This window comes from Salvelinus sp. IW2-2015, linkage group LG4q.1:29 (assembly GCF_002910315.2).
Source record: "Salvelinus sp. IW2-2015 linkage group LG4q.1:29, ASM291031v2, whole genome shotgun sequence".
Taxonomy (NCBI): domain Eukaryota; kingdom Metazoa; phylum Chordata; class Actinopteri; order Salmoniformes; family Salmonidae; genus Salvelinus; species Salvelinus sp. IW2-2015.
The window spans coordinates 70,260,023-70,281,743 of NC_036842.1; the positions used below are offsets into that span (position 1 = coordinate 70,260,023).

Here is a 21,721-nt window from a genome sequence, read left to right on the forward strand (position 1 = left end):
CACGCTGGAACCATCTATACACGGCTGATTAGCAGTCCGTAGAAGACCCCTTTTCAGAACGAGGGCGAGGAAACAAACCACTAAGAGAAAGGGCACTGACATCGTGTGGACAATCAGAGACTTACACCTGGTAACAAAAGAAGTGCCGCCATCAGAGGAGAAGAGACACCCCATCGGAGACCTTCGACAAGTAATTACACCATTATATTCTGACCCATAAGAGCGGCAGTTCGGGGCAAGGTGTTAGGGCTAAACTAAGCATAGTTTACAAATCTATCCAAGTGTGCTTTTCTGTCGTGCACTCTCTTTCTCTTTCTAAATTACCCATTTTGGGTAACACGTGTCCTATTGTGTTGGCCCACTAGGGACATGTTTCATTGTACTAAGTTTATATAAAAAGCCTAGACTGTGTGTTTGTGTATCTTATATTGTCATTTAGCTTGTTAGTAAATAAATAATCAACTCAATTGGTGTGCTACGGAATGATTTAGTGAGACTCGGGTTTGTGCAGATTCACTTATTATGCGACGTTCAGGATGAGACTGTAGAGGAAATTAATTAATTAGCGACTGCTGTAAAATCGATATTAATTAATTGAATCACGTAATTATAAACAGTTAATCATTCGATGAACAGCAGTCGTCACATTAATCAATACAACGTTACGACAGAGGGCCAGATATTATGGGGTGTTTGTCAGTTCTTTAAAATCCATCTTCAGCTGTTCTAAGCTGCCCTTCATAATGTCATTTGACCCCACATGAACCATGAAGGTATCAGCCCCCGGTGACTAACTCACAGCCTCAGAAGGCAACCTGGCGATATCCTGAACTTTTGCCCCAGGAAAACACAAAGTCTTTGCCCCAGGTACAGATATATGCCTCACCATTGAACTCCCTATCACAATTGCCGGAATGATCCAGCCTCTGCCGTGTCTCGAAGTAGATTGCGAGGAAAGAGCCACAGAACTCACTTGAGGGCTGCTGAGAAGCCGGTTGCGTGCAGGACACAACAGCCAAAGGGACAGAGCTCTGATCCAGAGTGCACGGCCCAGCTGAGGGGGGCCGCGGTGGTCCAGGCTGTGCCCAGGCAGTTGATTGACCAGGACAGGGAGAGTTAGCTGGAGGGGCATCCACAGCCAAGGAGGGAACACCCAAGCCCCTGGCAGAAAACCCACTGGTACATGGGCTCTAAGTGGTTTGAAAGTCTTAAGTCCGGACGCGGGGTAAGAAGGCATGCATCCATTTACGCTCACCTGGAGTCGAGACAATGAGCATCCATTTTCTGGTTCAAGCTAGTAGAGGGGTGCAGTGGCAGAAATTGATCATAGTCCAGGAAGGTCCCATTATGATCCTCTTGGATGTTTTGATAGGAAGCATTTAAAGAGGGATACTAAGAGGGATAATAAAAAATTACTGGTTTATTGAACAGTTGTAACAGCTTGAGAGAAGATATTTTGTGCATTTGTGAAACATTCTATTTTGTACATTTAAAAACAAAATATACATTTTACCTCCATTTAACTAGGCAAGTCAGTTAAGAACATATTCTTATTTTCAATGACAGCCCAGGAACAGTGGGTTAACTGCCTTGTTCAGGGGCAGAACGACAGATTTTTACCWTGTCAGCTCGGGGACTCGATCTTGCAACCTTTCAGTTACTAGTCCAACGCTCTAACCACTAGACTACCTGCCGCCCCATGTAAATGGTTGATGATTTTATATGAAAAACACTCATTACAAATGACTTGAAGCCGAAGCTACATCTCTGTGTGATTTATTTCTATACTTCCCCTGTTCAGGGGTATAACAGTTGCAGATATAGCGAGGATTTATGTTTTTATATTGAGTTTTTTTTCTCATAAAGAATACAATCTAATCTTTGAGCCATGAGTGCTTCTTAGATACTGACATACATAATGTCCAACAATGACAAAATCCAACTTCTGCTAAGTTCAGACCACCAACATTATTTTCTCAGACAGAACACAGCTAAATGATTTCTCCCCTGTGAGTCCTCATGTGACCTGTCAGATTGGTGCCAGTCCTGAAACATTTGTCACAAAAACGGCAATGGTATGGTTTCTCTCCTGTGTGGATCCTTATGTGTGCTTTCAGATGTTCACTCTGAAAGAAGCCTATGCCACAATCAGGACAGACATATGGTTTCTCGCCTGTATGAGTCCTCATGTGCACTCTAAGATGGGACCCAGTGCTGAATCTTTGGCCACAATCACAACAGTGATGTGGTTTCTCTCCTGTGTGAGTCCTCATGTGCACTGTCAGCTTACTATTCCTTGTAAAACATTTACTACAAACATTACAAGAAAACTTAGCTGCACTGTGAATTTGAAGGTGATCTTTCATACTTTCTGTGGATTCGATGCATTTTCCACACACACCACAAGGATGTTCTTTATCCATTGTATGAGTTTGCACATGATTCACTAAAGAACCCATGTAATGAAAAGACATGCCACACACCTTACAATGACAAGGAGCATTATGACTTTGACTGGGTGATTTCAGAATGGAGGACTTTGTGGAATTCCTACCCTTATTATTGACGCGAGAGCTCTGTCTTTTTACTGTCCATGTTTTATTTGATTTTCCGCGCTTAAAACCTGACTGAGGGACTCCACTTTCCATCCCATTGYCAGTTGCACTGTTTTCTCTCTGAACTGCAGAACAGTCTACTGCAGCAAGAGTATGAGAGTCACTGGTTAGTTCTGATACCGGGTAATCCTCTTCATATGGTTCGGTATTGATCGGTTTAGTTGAGGTGCTGGGTAGAGAGACTCTCTCTCCGTTAACTTCATTTTGACCATGATAAAGATATGAGTGCAGAGTTGGGTTCTCATCACAGTCACCTTTCACACGAGCAGGAGTGAATATGGAGTCTTTGGTATCATCTTCTAGCCCTTGAAGCTGCTCTTCCCACTGACTGGTTCTGGGTTCCTCCTGCTCCTCTTTAATCTGTGTAAACTCTGGGTCCTCCTGTCCCGGACTGGGGCTCCACTCCTGCACACACTTCTGCTGATCAGGGTGAACCTCTTCAGGCACACGGAAAGTGAGCTGCTGGAGGTCTGAATAAAGTAGAACGCAAACGTTGTCATGAGACTGCAATCATCATACACAATGACAGCAGGTGAGTTTACAGCATGAAATAGAAAACGCAAATGCTGATAAGAATCGTCCTATAAATACAGTATATTTTGTTACATACAAAATACAATTCAAGGTAACTAGACAAACCAACTAATGACCCAAACCTGCTCTGTGCAGCTTTAACTCTGGTTTAAGGGCGATTTCAAGCAGCCTTTGCAGACGGTCGTTTTCATCCTTTGAACGGGAAACTTCTTCCTGGTACTCAGTTATTGTTTTTTCAACTGCTCCGAATATCTCATCAACAGCAACTGCTAATCGCTCGTTGAGAAACACCCGTAACAACTGTATTTTAGACATGTTTAGATAATGCAAGTTACAGCTAGTTACCTTTGTGCCTTAACCGCCGTAAAGCAGGCAAGAATAAGTACTTCCGGGTCATGGATTTTTGGAATCTTTCAGAATAAGAGACCTGTCCTGTATACTTTGTAAATTAATAATTAGGGAGAAAATGATGGTAAATGTGCACAATTATCAATATATGTTATACTACTTATCCCACAAAGAATAATTAAAAGTCACAATAATCACTTATTGCATGTACATTGTGTCACAGTAAAAGATCGGTGCTTCTACTCAGGGGCACTTCTAGTTTCCTAATCCACAGTTTACAACTATTTTGCGGCCATTAAAGAGGGGCCAATAGACATTTTGCACAATGTAGCAACGCCCATTTCCGCTTTACTTCCTACCCGATACATCGCTTCATGTTCCGATCGCGTCCTGTCAGCCTGATTTTAGCCATACTTGTATCGAAGTCGCTGGTTTTATCATTATCTCAGTATATTCATATAATCATATTTCTGGAGCGTTTTTTTATATTTCTTGTTGAAATTTCTGTGTTCTGTCCTTTTTTTTGTCTCTTAGCTAGCTAGCTATTAACACGCTAACTAGTAAGGTGGCTAGCAATTAGCCAATCCCTTACCAACCATGGCACTGTTTTACTCAAGCCGCTTGCAAGAGCTGGGAAAAGGATGTACATCGTCTGACCAAGACAAGTAGCAAAGCACCGACCTCCAAGTTGGAAAAATGATTCAAACTTTGTCTCCAGTTAACTTTTCAACTATGAAGGTAAGTATAGCCAAGTGGCCTATCAGACCAGACAKGGACGTTTACTCAAAGCTGTAACGTAGTTTAAAACATGCCTTTTACAGTAGCTAGCTAACATTATGATTGCTCATTATTTTTTATTCCAAACAGTTTCAAACAGGGACAAAGGGACAGGAACTAGGCTTAACCCATGTCTATGAAACCGTTCTTAGTGTAGTAATTGTTGAGTTGTCTTCCTTGCTGTTTATGTAAGTTCTGTTATGTTGGACGCATTAGATTACATTTAAACAAGGGCATATACTCTTAATAGAAAATGTTAAACCCGTATTGCTGTAATTAATTTAGTGGCTGGTGCACCAGTCACTACATGTTGAGTGATTTTATAGTCTAATCATTTTATTTTTATATCCCCACGTAGGTTGTACTGAAGCCCTCTGAGCCAGTAACAATGACACATCACTGTTCATGTGTTGCTGGCATTGCATTATGCAACCACACAGTTGCATTAATATTCCAAGATGGGAACACCAGTCGTCCCACCTGTGCACAGCTGCACAGAGGCCGAGCAGCAGTGGCATAAGCCAAGGACTATGTTATGTTTTAATAGCTGTACCACATATCAACATCATATGGTTATAATCACATCATAATAAATTATTTAGTGAAATTTGTCTCATGATTAGATTTAGAATGGTGCCCTTGTACTGTCTTTTTACAGGTTCTGCCCATAGGCAAAATGTCCATCATCAAGCCCACCAAAAAGCGCATGGCAGAAGGAACGATTAGGTGAGTATTCCCTAATAGCCAGTATAGTAGGTAGTAGCTGGTCATATCCTATTACACTTTGACTATATAAAATTATTTAATTTCAGGTGGTTTCAAGTACATTGTTTAGATTGGCTAACCACAGCGGCTGCTTTGCAGAAGTACACTCTACAGCGCCCTTCTTGGAACGCTCCCTGACCTCTCAGTTCTCCAGATAGAAGAGGCATACAATAACTTTGACCCTCTATCCAAGCCATTGATCTGCAGCGTGGGGATGTCTGTTGAAAAGCTTTTAGTCTACTCCCACTTCGGAAAGGTACAGGTGGGGAGCCTCCTGTCTTACCAGCAGCCTCCAATCACAACGTGACCATAGTTCACCATAAGGAAACACCACCATTTCCTTCACTGCCCCTGGATGGCTACAGACTGGAGAGCAACTTTCAAGGCTGCACATTTGTGCGCAGTGAAGAAGACCAGCTTCACATAGTCTCTTCAGGTGAGAGAATACATAGAGACTCAGTGGTGTTCTCACTAATTAGAGAGAAGGGTGACTGGTACTACTTATGTGTACATGCAAAAGTTCTTAGGCAGGAAAGACTAAATAACAAGGGACAGGCTCCTTTATCTTTCAATTAATGAAAGAGAAACAAACCAACATCTGCCTGTGCAATTAATTAATAATTTTAAATAATTCAGGTACATTTTTCTGTTCTCTTGTCAATGTAAATAGAAACGTACATTTTGTTTGGAGTATAAGCAGAAGTGTTTATCAATAAATGGACTAAAGGATTTTAGACAATGTGGATGGTAACAGCAAAAAAAGATAAGATCCATTGCGGTAGTAGCTCATTGCTCCTTGGCCCACGCCTTCACAAGAGGCCCACACTGTTAGTTTTGTGAAAAGACAAGCCACAGCCCAGATGCAGTTGATGCTTCCCATCAGTGACATGAGGATCTCTTGGACATGGTAATATTCCACTGGAATAGCAAAGGTACTGCTCCCTTCTTCAGACTTCGAAGCCCACTAGAAAGTTCAATGAAATCTTCTTAATTTCCTAACTTTCAATAAAAATGCTGCACCAACTAATAATATGACGTCATTAGCACTAACGTTAGCTAGGTACTGGTAGCTAACGTTTGCTGGCTAAAGAGACAAAAAAGGACGGTACACAATCGAGTTACAAAAATCACTAACTGAACGGATAAACAGAATTCTCAAAAAGAATGATTAAAAAAACGCTATAGAAATATGATTATATTAATATACTGAGGTAATGATTAAAACGAGCGACTTCGTGGCTAGTATGGCTACAATCAGGCTGACAGGGCGCAATCGGGACAGGAAGCTAGGTATCGGGTAGGAAGTTGAGCGGAAGTGGGCGTTGCTACTTTGTGCAAAAGGTCTATCAGTATTGGGTATTTTATTAGGATCCTCATTAGCTTTTGTGAAAGCAGCAGCTCCTCTTCCTGCGGTCCACACAAAATATTAAACATTGCATAACACAGAACATTTATAGACAAGATCAGCTCAAGGACAGAAATACATACAGTACATTTAAAACATCACACACAGCCTACATATCAGTACATACATACAACATATCTAGGTCAATTAGGGGAGAGGTGTGGTGAGGTTGCTTTATCTGTTTTCTGAAACCAGGTTTGCTGTTCACTTGAGCAATCTGAGATGGAAGGGAGTTCCATGTAATCATAGCTCTATATAACACTATGTTTTCTTGACTGTATTCTGGATTTGGGGACTGTGAAAAGACCCCTGGTGGCATGTCTGGTGGAGTAAGTGTGTGTGTGTGTCAGAGCTGTGAATAAATTGACTATGCAAAAACATAAAGTCATATTCAACACATTAATGTTTCTTAGAAAAATAAGTGATGCAGTCAGTCTCCTCTACTTTTAGCCAAGAGAGACTGGCATAGTAATGATATTAGCCCTCGGATTACAGTGAAGAGCAAGACGTGCCACTCTGTTCTCAGCCAGCTGCAGTTTTTCTAGGTCCTTTGAAGGTGCCATATGAATGGGCATTAATCAATATTAGACAAAACTAGAGCCTGCAGGACTTCCTTTGTGGAGTGTGGTGTGACCTCGCCCATCTTTGCAACCATTGACTCAATATGTTTTGACCGTGACAGTTTACAATCCAAGCTAACTCCAAGTAATTTAGTCTCCTCGACTTGCTCAACAGCCACATTATTCATTAACAGATTCAGCTGAGGTCTGAAATTTAGGGAATGATTTGTACCAAATTCAATGCTCTTAGTTTTAGAGATGTTCAGGACTAGTTTATTACTGGCCACCAATTCTAAAACTGACTACTCTTTGTTTAGGGTTGCAGTGATTTCACCAGCTGTGGTTGCTGACACACATAGGGTTGAATCATCAGCATACAGAGACACACAGGCTTTGTTTATTGCCAGTGGCAGGTCAAAAATATAAAAGATTAGAGGGCCAAGAGAGCTGTCTTGTGGTACACCAAATATTCCATGGGTAACATTTGAGAAGCTTCTATTAGATAGATTGCCATATCGTAGATTCTAAGCTGAGGTTGAAAAGCCATAACACATGTTTTTTCAACAACAGGTTATGGTCAATCATATCATAGGCTCCACTGAAATCTAACAGTACAGCTCCCACAATCTTCTCATCTATTTCTTTCAACCAATCATCAGTCATTTGTGTCAGTGCAGTACATGTTGAATGCTGTTACATTTCTCTAAAACAGGCTTTAGGCTACATGTGCACCACCAAGTCAGAACAGAAGGCTAAGTTATGTGGGCTACTAACAGCTTACTACACAACATACACTCAGTATTACTTTCTTAGCTACAGTATACATAGCAGTATACAGTATACATCCCTGGCATATTACATCATTTATGCAGTAGCATACAATACATTATTTGACTCACCTTGTTATGCTGTGCTCACTTGAACAGGAAGGTGGCACGGCGGCCATTGTGGGAACATTTTTTCATAAAACTTTGTCATCAAAGTCTGGCATTCTCTGGATATATGGTGCATTCAAGATAACTGGGAATTCGGGGGGGGGAAATCAGGTTGAACCATGACTTGGAATTCCGAGTTGGATGACCTTTCAGAACTTATTTTCCCAGTCAGAGCTTGTTTTTTTTCCAGAGTTCCCAGTTGTCTTGAACTCACTGAAGTCTGAGATTTCCCAGTTCTGAGTTTCCAATTGTTGTTAACGCGACAGAAGTCATGAAGTTTATCCTTTTAAGCTTGGAAAAGAGACCCTTAAACCCAGACCTGACCTCCCCAGTAAAACTAATTCAGTCCGAATAGGGCACAAAAGGGCATGACCTAAAGCATCACATCAATAAAAATCGTATCAATAAATGGGTTATCAGTTGTGGGAAAAGTACCCAATTGTTATACTTGAGTAAATGTTAAGATACCTTAATAGAAAATGACAAGTAAAAGTGAAAGTCTACAAATATTTGGTTTTAAATATACTTCAGTATCAAAAGTAAATGTAATTGCTAAAATATACTGAAGTATCAAAAGTATGAATAATTTAAAAATTCCTTATATTAATCAAACCAAATGGCACTAAAATATATATATATATACATACAGTTGAAGTTGGAAGTTTACATACACCTTAGCCAAATACATTTAAACTCAGTTTTTCACAATTCCTGACATTTAATCATAGTAAAAATTGCCTGTCTTAGGTCAGTTAGGATCACCACTTTATTTTAAGAATGTGAAATGTCAGAATAATAGTACAGAGTGATTTATTTTTCTGCTTTTATTTCTTTCATCACATTTCCAGTGGGTCAGAAGTTTACATACTCAATTAGTATTTGGTAGCATGACCTTTTTAAATGGTTTAACTTGGGTCAAACGTTTCGGGTAGCCTTCCACAAGCTTCCCACAATAAGTTGTGTGAATTTTGGCCATTCCTCCTGACAGAGCTGGTGTGACTGAGCCAGGTTTGTAGGCCTCCTTGCTCGCACACGCTTTTTCAGTTCTGCCCACAAATTTTCTATAGGATTGAGGTCAGGGCTTTGTGATGGCCACTCCAATACCTTGACTTTGTTGTCCTTAAGCCATTTTGCAACAACTTTGGAAGTATGCTTGCGCCGACAGAGATAGCCGCCTCACTTCGCGTTCCTAGGAAACTATGCAGTATTTAGTTTTTTTACGTGTTATTTATTACATTGGTACCACATTTACATTTACATTTAAGTCATTTAGCAGACGCTCTTATCCCAGGTAATCTTAGGTTTTATTACATACAGTCGGGAGGAACTACTGGATATAAGAGCAACGTCAACTCACCATCATTACGACCAGGAATACAACTTTCCCGAAGCGGATCCTGTGTTTTGCCCACCACCCGGGACTATGGATCGGATCCCAGCCGGCGAACCAATACAACGACGCCGTAAAAGGGGCAGACGAAGCGGTCTTCTGGTRAGGCTCCGGAGACGGGCACATCGCGCACCGCTCCCGAGCATACTACTCGCCAATGTCCAGTCTCTTGACAACAAGGTTGATGAAATCCGAGCAAGGGTAGCGTTCTTTGCTTCACGGAAACATGGCTCACTCGAGACACGCTATCGGAGTCGGTACAGCCAGCTGGTTTCTTCACGCAAAACATCTTTCTGGTAAGAAGAGGGCCGGGGAGGGGGGTATGCCTTATGATTAACGAGACGTGGTGTGATCATAACAACATACAGGAACTCAAGTCATTCTGTTCACCTGACTTAGAATTCCTCACAATCAAATGTCGACCGCATTATCTACCAAGGGAATTCTCTTTGATTATAATCACAGCCGCATATATTACCCCCCAAGCAGACACATCGATGGCCCTGAACGAACTTTATTTGATTCTATGTAAACTGGAAACCACATATCCTGAGGCTAAATTCATTGAAGCCGGGGATTTTAACAAGGCTAATCTGAAAACAAAACTCCCTAAATTCTATCAGCATATCGATTGTGCTACCAGGGCTGGTAAAACCCTGGATCATTGTTATTCTAACTTCCGCAACGCATATAAGGCCCTCCCCTGCCCTCCTTTCGGAAAAGCTGACCACGACTCCATTTTGTTGCTTCCAGCCTATAGACAGAGACTAAAACAGGAAGCTCCCGCTCTCAGGTCTGTTCAACGCTGGTCCGACCAATCTGATTCCACGCTTCAAGATTGCTTCGATCACGTGGATTGGGATATGTTCCGCATTGCGTCAAACAACAACATTGACGAATACGCTGATTCGGTGAGCGTATTCCAGGGTCTCGAATTTTAGCAAGTGCATTGGCGATGCCGTACCCACAGCAACTATTAAAACATTCCCCACCAGAAACCGTGGATTGATGGCAGCATTCGCGCGACACTGAAAGCGCGAACCACTGCTTTTAACCAGGGCAAGGTGACTGGAAACATGACCGGATACAAACAGTGTAGCTATTCCCCCCCGCAAGGCAATCAAACAAACTAAGCGTCAGTATAAAGACAAAGTAGAGTCGCAATTCAACGGCTCAGACACAAGAGGTATGTGGCAGGGTCTACAGTCAATCACGGATTACAAAAAGAAAACCAGCCCCGTCGCGGACCAGGATGTCTTGCTCCCAGGCAGACTAAATAACTTTTTTGCTCGCTTTGAGGACAATACAGTGCCACTGACACGGCCCACTACCAAAACCTGCGGACTCTCCTTCACTGTAGCCAACGTGAGTAAAACATTTAAACGTATTAACCCTCGCAAGGCTGCAGGCCCAGACGACATCCCCAGTCGCGTCCTCAGAGCATGCGCGTGGTGTGTTTACGGAGATATTCAATCAATCCTTATCCCAGTCTGCTGTTCCCACATGCTTCAAGAGGGCCACCATTGTTCCTGTTCCCAAGAAAGCTAAGGTAACTGAGCTAAACGACTACCGCCCCGTAGCACTCACTTCCGTCATCATGAAGTGCTTTGAGAGACTAGTCAAGGACCATATCACCTCCACCCTACCTGACACCCTAGACCCACTCCAATTTGCTTACCGCCCCAATAGGTCCACAGACGACGCAATCGCAACAACACTGCACACTGCCCTAACCCATCTGGACAAGAGGAATACCTATGTGAGAATGCTGTTCATCGACTCCAGCTCAGCATTTAACACCATAGTACCCTCCAAACTCGTCATCAAGCTCGAGACCCTGGGTCTCGATCCCGCCCTGTGCAACTGGGTACTGGACTTCCTGACGGGCCGCCCCCAGATGGTGAGGGTAGGTAACAACATCACCACCCCGCTGATCCTCAACACTGGGGCCCCACAAGGGTGCGTTCTGAGCCCTCTCCTGTACTCCCTGTTCACCCACAACTGCGTGGCCATGCACGCCTCCAACTCAATCATCAAGTTTGCAGACGACACTACAGTGGTAGGCTTGATTACCAACAACGACGAGAAGGCCTACAGGGAAGAGGTGAGGGCCCTCGGAATGTGGTGTCAGGAAAATAACCTCACACTCAACAAAATAAAGGAGATGATCGTGGACTTCAGGAAACAGCAGCACCCCCCTATCCACATCGACGGGACAGTAGTGGAGAGGGTAGTAAGTTTTAAGTTCCTCGGCGTACACATCACGGACAAACTGAATTGGTCCACCCATACAGACAGCGTGGTGAAGGCGCAGCAGCGCATCTTCAACCTCAGGAGGCTGAAGAAATTCGGCTTGTCACCAAAAGCACACAAACTTTTACAGATGCACAATCGAAAGCATCCTGTCGGGCTGTATCACCGCCTGGTACGGTAACTGCTCCGCCCACAACCGGAAGGCTCTCCAGAGGGTAGTGAGGTCTGCACAACGCATCACCGGGGGCAAACTACCTGCCCTCCAGYACACCTACACCACCCGATGTCACAGGAAGGCCATAAAGATCATCAAGGACAACAACCACCCGAGCCACTGCCTGTTCACCCCGCTATCATCCAGAAGGCGAGGTCAGTACAGGTGCATCAAAGCAGGGACCGAGAGACTGAAAAACAGCTTCTATCTCAAGGCCATCAGACTGTTAAACAGCCACCACTAACATTGAGTGGCTGCTGCCATACATGTAAAAAATGTATCACTAGCCACTTTAAACAATGCCACTTAATATAATGTTTACATACCCTACATTACTCATCTCATATTTATATACTGTACTCTATACCATCTACTGCATCTTGCCTATGCCGTTCTGTACCATCACTCATTCATATATCTTTATGTACATATTCATCATCCCTTTACACTTGTGTGTATAAGGTAGCTGTTGTGAAATTGTTAGGTTAGATTACTCATTGGTTATTACTGCATTGTCGGAACTAGAAGCACAAGCATTTCGCTACACTCGCATTAACATCTGGTAACCATGTGTATGTGACAAATAAAATTTGATTTGATTTTGGAAGACCCATTTGCGACCAAGCTTTAACTTCCTGACTGATGTCTTGAGATGTTGCTTCAATATATCCACAAAAATTTCCACCCTTATGATGCCATCTATTTTGTGAAGTGCATCAGTCTCTCCTGCAGCAAAGCACCCCCACAGCATGATGCTGCCACCCCCGTGCTTCACGGTTGGGATGGTGTTCTTCGGCTTGCAAGCTTCCCCCTTTTTCCCCCAAACATAACGATGGTCATTATGGCCAAACAGTTCTATTTTTGTTTCATCAAACCAGAGAACATTTCTCCAAAAAGTATGATCTTTGTCCCCATGTGCAGTTGCAAACCGTATTCAGGCGTTTTTATGGCAGTTTTGGAGCAGTGGCTTCTTCCTTGCTGAGCGGCCTTTCAGGTTATGTCGATATAGGACTCGTTTTACTGTGGATATAGATACTTTTGTACTTTTGTACCATTCTTTTCTGAGGTCTTGGCTGATTTCTTTTGATTTTTCCCATGATGTCAAGCAAAGAGGCACTGAGTTTGAAGTTAGGCCTTGAAATACATCCACAGGTACACCTCCAATTGACTCAAATTATGTCAATTAGCCTACCAGAAGCTTCTAAAGCCAAGACATCATTTTATGGAATTTTCCAAGCTGTTTAAAGGCACAGTCAACTTAGTGTATGTAAACTTCTGACCCATTGGAATTGTGATTAAGTGAAATAATCTGAAATAATCTTGTAAACAATTGTTGGAAAAATGACTTGTGTCATGCACAAAGTAGATGTCCTAACCGACTTGCCAAAACTATAGTTTGTTAACAAGAAATTTGTGGAGTGGTTGGAAAACGAGTTTTAATGACTCCAACCTAAGTGTATGTAAACTTACGACTTCAACTGTGTGTATGTATGTGTGTGTATATATTTTTGATTATTATTWTTTTTTTTACGGATAGCCAGGGACACACTCAGACATAGTTTACAAATTAAGCATTTGTGTTTAGGGAGTCCGCCATATTAAAGGCAGTAGGGATGACCAGGGTCTTTCTCTTGATAAGTTTTGAATATGGTCTGAGTCTGCTGGGTCCGTCATGGTCAGTTCGTACTGTCAAGGCTCAAGAGAAGACCCAGATGCAGACAGTTTCGAAGTAACAAAAGTTTATTACAAAAACAGGGGCAGGCAAATGACAGGTCAAGAGTAGGCAGAGGTCAGTAATCCAGAGCAGAGTCCGAAAGGTACAGAACGGCAGTCAGGGTCAGGGCAGGCAGAGGTTAGTAATCCAGGGTGGTGTGACAAGGTACAGAACGGCAGTAAATCATTACTTTTAATACTGTTAACAATATTGTCAATGCTATAATATTATTTGTTCACTTTTTTGTTGTTGATATTTTTTAACAAAGTTGTAGGTCTAACATTTCCTAATAAAATGCTACTAATTCGACCATTTGTATTATTTTTACCATCTTCATTGCGGGACTTTTATTTGGAGTTAATGCTGAGCGATTAGTGCTTTTTTAGTTTGGTTTCGGTTTGATATACCAAAATTAACATGGTTTTCCATTTCAGTTTCAAAATTTTGGGGGGCATTAAATGCACTATGCATTATGTGGGTTGAAAGGTGTAACAACACAGACTAAAACAATTAATTAAAGTCCCTTGATGGTAGTGACTGCCCATCACTGCTTTTCACTTATTAACCATCATTAATTCACATTACTTTATTTTGATAAAATATTTAAGTTGTCTATATTACATTTGTTTTATTTGATGACTTTATTCTTTCATTCCAAGTCATCATCTCATCTCTATAGATCTGCCTATGCTGTCTGGCAAAATCACTATTTTTGTAGTTCTTCAAAGTAAATAAGGCATACTTTTATGACTGCTGAATACATTTACATTTAAGTCATTTAGCAGACGCTCCAGAGCGACTTACAAATTGGTGCATTCACCTTATGATATCCAGTGGAACAACCACTTTACAATAGTGCATCTAACTCTTTTAAGGGGGAGGGGGGGGTTAGAAGGATTACTTTATCCTATCCTAGGTATTCCTTAAAGAGGTAATGTTTATGTAATGGCTGTTAAATACCAACTATTAATCACTGCATTCGTGTATTTTCAGGTAGAGATACCTTGCTAAGCAACTGCTATCTTCCACTGAGGTATAATAAGAATGGCTCTTCTCTTGATCATGGGTTCTTCTATCTCTTATGTAGCAGGTATAAAAGAAACACAGACCGGACAAGTAGGCGTGCAATGGATTATTGTAATTGTAGTTAATAACCATGTTTTCTTCTCTAAACTATGTATAATATTAGCCTGTTGGAAAATACAACTTCATACTACTGTCAAGGCTCAGGAGAAGACCCAAATCCAGACAGTTTCGAAGCAACAAAAGTTTAGTACAAAAACGGAGGGAGGCAAACGACAGATCAAGGGCAGGCAGAGGTCAGTAATTCAGAGCAGAGTCCGAAAGGTACAGAACGGCAGGCAGGGTCAGGGCAGGCAGAATGGTCAAAACTGGGAAAACTATGAAACAGGAACTAGAGAAAGACAGGAGCACGGGAAACACGCTGGTAGGCTTGACGAAACAAAACGAACTGGCAACAGACAAACAGAGAACACGGGTATAAATACACTGGGGAAGATGGGTGACACCTGGAGGGGGGTGGAGACAAGCACAAAGACAGGTGAAACAGATCAGGGTGTGACAACTAAACTCAGCAAGAAAAGAAACGTCCCTTTTTCAGGACCCTGTCTTTCAAAGATAATTCGTAAAAATCCAAATAACTTCACAGATCTTCATTGTAAATGGTTTAAACACTGTTTCCCATGCTTGTTCAATGAACCATAAACAATTAATGAACATGTACCTGTGGAATGGTCGTTAAGACACTAACAGCTTACAGACGGTAGGCAATTAAGATCAGTTATGAAAACTTAGGACACTAAAGAGGCCTTTCTACTGACTCTAAAAACACCAAAAGAAAGATGCCCAGGGTCCCTGCTCATCTGTGTGAATGTGCCTTAGGCATGCTGCAAGGAGGCTTGAGGACTGCAGATGTGGCCAGGGCAATAAATTGCAATGTCCGTACTGTGAGACACCTAAGACAGTGCTACAGGGAGACCGGACGGACAGCTGATTGTGTACGTAGTGGCAGACCACGTGTAACAACACCTGCCCAGGATCGGTACATCGAACATCACACCTGCGGGACAGGTACAGGATGGCAACAACAACTGCCCGAGTTACACCAGGAACGCACAATCCTCCGTCAGTGCTCAGACTGTCCGCAATAGGCTGAGAGGCTGGACTGAGGGCTTGTAGGCCTGTTGTAAGGCAGGTCCTCACCAGACATCACGGCAACACGTTGCCTATGGGCACAAACCCACCGTCGCTGGACCAGACAGGACTGGCAAAAAGTGCTCTTCACTGACGAGTCGCGTTTTTTGTCTCACCAGAGGTGACGGTCGGATTCGCGTTTATCGTCGAAGAATGAGCGTTACACCGAGGCCTGTACTCTGGAGCGGGATCGATTTGGAGGTGGAGGGTCCGTCATAGTCTGGGGCGTGTGTCACAGCATCATCGGACTGAGCTTGTTGTCATTGCAGGCAATCTCACGCTGTTCATTACAGGGAAGACATCCTCCTCCCTCGTGGTACCCTTCCTGCAGGCTCATCCTGACATGACCCTCAGCATGACAATGCCACCAGCCATACTGCTCGTTCTGTGCATGATTTCCTGCAGACAGGAATGTCAGTGTTCTGGCCATGGCCAGTGAAGAGCCCGTATCTCAATCCCATTGAGCACGTCTGGGACCTGTTGGATCGGAGGGTGAGGGCTAAGGCCATTCCCCCCCAGAAATGTCCGGGAACTTGCAGGTGCCTTGGTGGAAGAGTGGGGTAACATCTCACAGCAGAACTGGCAAATCTGGTGCAGTTCAAGACGAGAGAGATGCACTGCAGTACTTATGCAGCTGGTGGCACACCAGATACTGACTAATTTTTGATTTTGACCCCCCCCCCCCCCTTTGTTCAGGGACACATGTCTGTGGAACTTGTTCAGTTTGTCTCAGTTGTTGAATCTTGTTATGTTCATATAAATATTTACACATGTTAAGTTTGCTGTTAATAAATGCAGTTGACAGTGAGAGGACATTTCTTTTTTTGCTGAGTTAACATAGCACAGTTTGGGCTTGAGTTGATTTATCTCTAGAGAAACTGCACAATGCGCACATTGAGCTCAGAAAAAATCTAACTAAATGGAATTCAAATAATTAAAATGACGTTGCTCAAAGAGCTGTTTAAAAACCAAAAAATTACAGAAATTACAGTTAATCGCTCAGCACTATTTTGGAAGTGAAATCGCAGAGGTCAAGGCCTTATTCTTGCTAGGTATTGCTTATTCTTGCTGGCGGAACGGAGGTGTAATGTGTCATGGGTAAATTGACTGACTTACAAATAATAAGTAGTAGTTGTTTATGATGCAAGGTTCTTTGTAGATCAGTCTCGGCACGTGGAGTCAGAGTTGTCTTTGGTGAAGTGTCTGAAAGTGGGTGTTGAAAAATAAGTGGGTGTATGGAAACATAACAGACTGTTTTGCATGGCTGCTTCCTTGTAGCATTTTAGCTAAGCTGGTTAGGCAGGATAGGATAATTAACGTGGCAGGTTAGGCTAACGTTCGAGGTTAGGAGAACTAACCTAGCAGGTTAGGAGAATGAGGTTAAGGTTAGATTTAGCTAAAACTACAAGTCATAATAATTTAGCAGGTTCATACATTTTTTACATAGTTATTACACAGTCACTCCTATTTCATATGTCACAGCGATTCACTGATATATGCTATGATGCTGGTAAAGTTCTGTCTCACGCACCTACTGTTGCTGCACGAGGCAGAAACACTTCCACAAGCTCGTGGACAGTGTTGGTCCAAAAGTTAACTAGCTAATGAATGCAAACAATGTTCTCCCCCAAAACATAGCCACCCGACATCCGTTGATTCAGTAGCTATAGGTAGCTAACTACAGTATCTAGCTAGGTGTCATCTAAAATACCCCTAATTTATAATTTATAAATTATAAATTAGGGGGAACAGGGCTAGGTAGTTAGCTAGCTAGTTATTTTCATGAACTGAATTTCTATTTCAATAGGAGAACAAGTGGCTGCATAGCTAATTCTTAGTCACATGGATTCCTAAGTCATTGCTTAGAATATTGAAAATGATTGCAGTTTTGTTTTCAGGCTGGTTGCATTGACTTTTTTTCCCCAGCTTTGACTGTGCAAACACAGATAAAACAACGAGATGAATTATACAAATCTTTGGTGCTACTGACCGTAGTGGTGGTGCTTGGCTTGCACATGCAAATTATTAAGTACTTTACACCCCCCCCCCCCCTTTTGACTGGAGTGATGCTTAGAATTCCATTTCCCTTTTTATTTTACCACTACAATCTGTTCTTAGGACGAAACTGAAAAATAACAACTTGTGTAGAAAGTAAACATGCACACCTCGATGGTGTCAAGTGGGTTTACATCAGCGTAATGAGGATGTAGGGAAAACATGTACACTTCTGACTATTTCTGGTCTCGTGATTGATGCCCAGACTTACATAATTACAAAGAGGAGATTTTCCTAATTTAAAATTGTGTCGGACTTCAAAAAATCTAAATATACACATTGTGAGATATTTGGCGAAATAGCCCGGCATGTCTCTCCATAGGAAAACAATTGGCAGAGCTCAGGGTTCCAAGGGCAAAAAGTATTTTGGGGCTAGCGTTTGATGACAACAGAGCTCGCTGCCAAGCCTTACATCATTACAAAGAGGAGATTCTCCTGATTTTAAAACTGTCTGACTTTTAAAACATCTAAATATACACATTGAGAGAGATTTGACAGACATGTCCGTGTAGAATTTCCCCATAGGGAAACAATGGGGCAGCCTCAGAGTTCCAACAGTAATGGGTAATTTCTGACATTTTAAAGGCTAACTTTTGATGACAGCAGCGCTTGCTACCCAGCCTTACATCATTACCAATATGATATTCTCCTAGTTAAAATGGTGTCTGGCTCAAAAAAATCTAAAGATACACATTGTGAAAAATTTTGCGAAATAGACAGACATAGCCCTAATTCCCCAAAACAATGGCAGTCTAAGAGCAGTCTTTTATTTAACCAGCTGACTATTTATCTGCTACTATTTGCCTTTTTTGTGTTCTACAATTTGTGGTTTATAATTGGCATCTATGTGAAAGTGTGGCAATAACTAACATTTTAATTTTTCACAGGTCTACTCCTCTACTTGAACTGCTTTCTGTGTCATTGTGACCCTACTATCTGCCCCGTGAGTTCTCTGAAATGTTTATTACCGTTGTGTACATTCAACCAAAAGCTAATATAACAAAGGCATCAGAGATTATTTATAATCTGTCACAGAAACTGAAATCCATCTCCCCGACGCACCCATATTTATTTTAGGAGATTTTAACAACTGTACTTTGCACAAGGTCCTGCTCACGTACCACCAGTATTATGAAATGTCATACTAGGAAAAATAAGACTCATGATTTGTGATATGGGACAATACCAAATGCTTTCTCTGCCACCACTAGACCTCCTCTGGGGACATCAGACCACAATGTTGTCTACATCCGGCCAACCTACTGTCGGCTCCTGGAGAGGGAGAAACCTACATTTAAAACTGTCCAGATCTGGAATGACAACAGTATCACTTGTCTCCAGGGGTGTTTTGACTGTACAATGTGGGAGGTATTTGAGGACAGCAGCTCTGATCTTAGTCTGAAACAACATCTGTGAGTTCATTATGTAAACTTCTGTGTTGTCAGTTGTGCCTAATAAAACCTGTAAAATATTCCCTAACAAGAAGCCTTGGGTATCAACAAATCTAAAATAACTACTTAATAGGTAGATGGCAGTTTATGCTGAGGGTAATTGACAGGCTTTAAGAGATGTACAACGTGAGATCAAAAGACAGATACTGGTGGACAAGGAGGCATACAAGCAAAGGGTGGAGAGGACCCTCTCAGGAAACTCAAGGGTGGCCTGGCAAGGGATTAAATCCATGGCTAGTCCCATGTCAGGGTTCTGTTTGTTGACTTTTCTTCTGCCTTCAATACAATCCAGCCTTACATTGTCAGAGACTCATAAGGGACTTCTCCTTTAATAGGGGGCTGGTTTTGTGGCTGTTGGACTTCCTGAGCCAGAGGTCACAGTGGGTCAAAGTAGGTCCCCACGTGTCGAACATACGCACCACCAACACAGGCTCCACAGGGATGTGTTTTGTCCCCACTCCTGTAGCTACACTAATAGTTGTAATATTTCCCATCCTGATAGACACCTCGTTAAGTTTGCTGATGACACTGTCTTGATCAGCCTGTTGCATAATGACGAGGAACACCATGGCCCGGTCCTAAATGACTTTGTAGAGCGTAGTGGCGATTCTCACTTGGTCTTCAATACCAACAAGACCAAAGAGATGTGTATTGACTTCAGGAAGTGTACAACACCTACCTCTGCAACATCTATCAGAGGTCAGAACAGAGATTGTAGAGGAATACAAATATCTGGGTGTCCTCTTGGACAATAAGCTTCAGTGGAGTGAATGTATAGACCTGATCTACAAAAAGAGTCAAAAGAGACTGTACTTTCTTAAAAAGCTGGGATCTTTTAATGTAGACTGTACTATACTGACTCTGTTTTACAAATCTTTCATTGAGAGTATTTTAACTTTTTGTATTGTTTGTTGGTTTGGCAATGCCACTGTCAGCCAGAGAAATATGCTGAGAAGGATTACCCCCACAGCAAGCAAGGTACWAGGAGTCAAACAGACAGGCATGGATGAGATCTTTAAGGTCAAGGCCCTCAATTCTCACAAAAATATTTTAGACCCAAGCCACCCCCTGTACCCGGACTTTGAACTACTCCCCTCTAGGTGCAGGTACAGGGCACCCCTCGGCAGGAAAAACAGAACTAGACAATCATAGCTCAGGCTAATGTTCCTATCGACCCAGTAAGGCCAGCGGGCTAGTCTATAAAAAGTTAAAAAGTCTATAAAAAGTTAATTTCCAGTGTCTGTGTATATGTTAAAGGACAATCAGTAGTTGCTACATCCATTTTTGTATCTGCATCCATGTTTTTACTTATAAATTAATGATATTTACCCATTGATTCTAGAAGAATAAATGCCTCATGAGCTTAGTTCAACTGTCATTCCCTATCTGAACCCAAAATACAAGCTTGTTTTACTCCAATGTTTGTAAGTAAAGTGAATGTAAACAAACACTGGAAAGCCTCTAAACATGGTTCCAAATATAATTTTTATACCATGGATGGTCAGTCCTTGCATCCATAACTCTGTCTATCCATTCTAGTGGTTACATTTCTCCAGCCCCATCCCAGCTTTACCAAAACAGTGGCGGGAGACCACTTTGTGGACAGTCGTGAGGGCACGACAAAACCTATTCCCCCTCAGGAGATTGAAAGGATTTGGCATGGGTCCTCAGATCCTCAAAAGGTTCTACAGCTGCACCATCGAGAGCATCCTGACTGGTTGCATCACTGCCTGGTATGGCAACTGCTCGGCCTCCGACCGTAAGGGACTACAAAAGGTAGTGCGTACGGCCCAGTACATCACTGGGGACAAACTTCCTGCCATCCAGGAKCTCTATACCAGGCGGTGTCAGAGGAAGACCATAAAAATTGTCAAAGACTCCAGCCACCCTAGTCATAGACTGTTCTCTGTGCTACTGCATGGCAAGCGGTACCGGAGCACCAAGTCTAGGTCCAAGAGGCTTCTAAACAGCTTCTACCCCCAAGCCATAAGACTCCTGAACAACTAATAAAATGGCTACCCAGACTATTTGCATTGCCTACTCTCTGTTATTATCTATGCATAGTCACTTTAATAACTCTACCTACATGTACATATTACCTCAATTTCCTTGACTAACCAGTGCCCCCGCACATTGACTCTGTACCGGTACCCGCTGTAAATATTCTTGCTTTTATTATTGTATTGCTGCTCTTTGACTACTTGTTACTTTTATTTCTTATTCATATTTTTTAAACTGCATTGTTGGTTAAGGGCTTGTAAGTAAGCATTTCACTGTAAGGTCTACCTGTTGTATTCGGCGCAGGTGACAAATAAAACATTTGATTTGACTTTGGTATTGTTTCAACTGCTGATTGCCGCTTTAAGGTGTTACTTTGGCAGATAATGTTACCCATCTTAAGAAATTGTGTTTTTTAATAATMAACTAAATGTATGGTGTTTTTTGTTTATGAGCATATGGACCATCAATTGTATTGTTAATTGTTATGCTG

General features: G+C 42.1%; 1 protein-coding gene and 1 long non-coding RNA gene across 4 annotated transcripts; one reads left to right on the top strand and one right to left on the bottom strand.

Annotated features, from left to right (window-relative positions):
- Positions 1 to 1,760: 1,760 nt before the first annotated feature.
- On the bottom strand, positions 1,761 to 3,832 carry LOC139022480 (zinc finger protein 329-like). Of its 2 annotated transcripts, none has more exons than XM_023985550.2 (2): positions 3,495 to 3,832; positions 1,761 to 3,085 (listed from the first exon to the last, which is right to left on the bottom strand). In XM_023985550.2, the coding sequence occupies exons 1-2, from the start codon at positions 3,544 to 3,546 to the stop codon at positions 1,992 to 1,994; spliced, it is 1,146 nt and encodes a 381-aa protein (XP_023841318.1). In that variant the 5' UTR covers positions 3,547 to 3,832; the 3' UTR covers positions 1,761 to 1,991. The 2 variants fall into 2 exon arrangements, with proteins under 2 accessions (XP_023841318.1, XP_023841317.1); XM_023985549.2 differs by having other exon boundaries at positions 3,272 to 3,832.
- Positions 3,833 to 3,841: 9 nt separating this feature from the next.
- LOC111962457 (uncharacterized) lies at positions 3,842 to 21,564 on the top strand. 2 transcript variants are annotated; one of them, XR_002877108.3, is made up of 5 exons: positions 3,842 to 4,235; positions 4,633 to 5,000; positions 5,087 to 5,475; positions 18,667 to 18,722; positions 18,991 to 21,564. It is a non-coding gene; the product is annotated as an uncharacterized lncRNA (long non-coding RNA). The 2 variants fall into 2 exon arrangements; XR_002896299.2 differs by having other exon boundaries at positions 5,139 to 5,475.
- Positions 21,565 to 21,721: the final 157 nt, after the last annotated feature.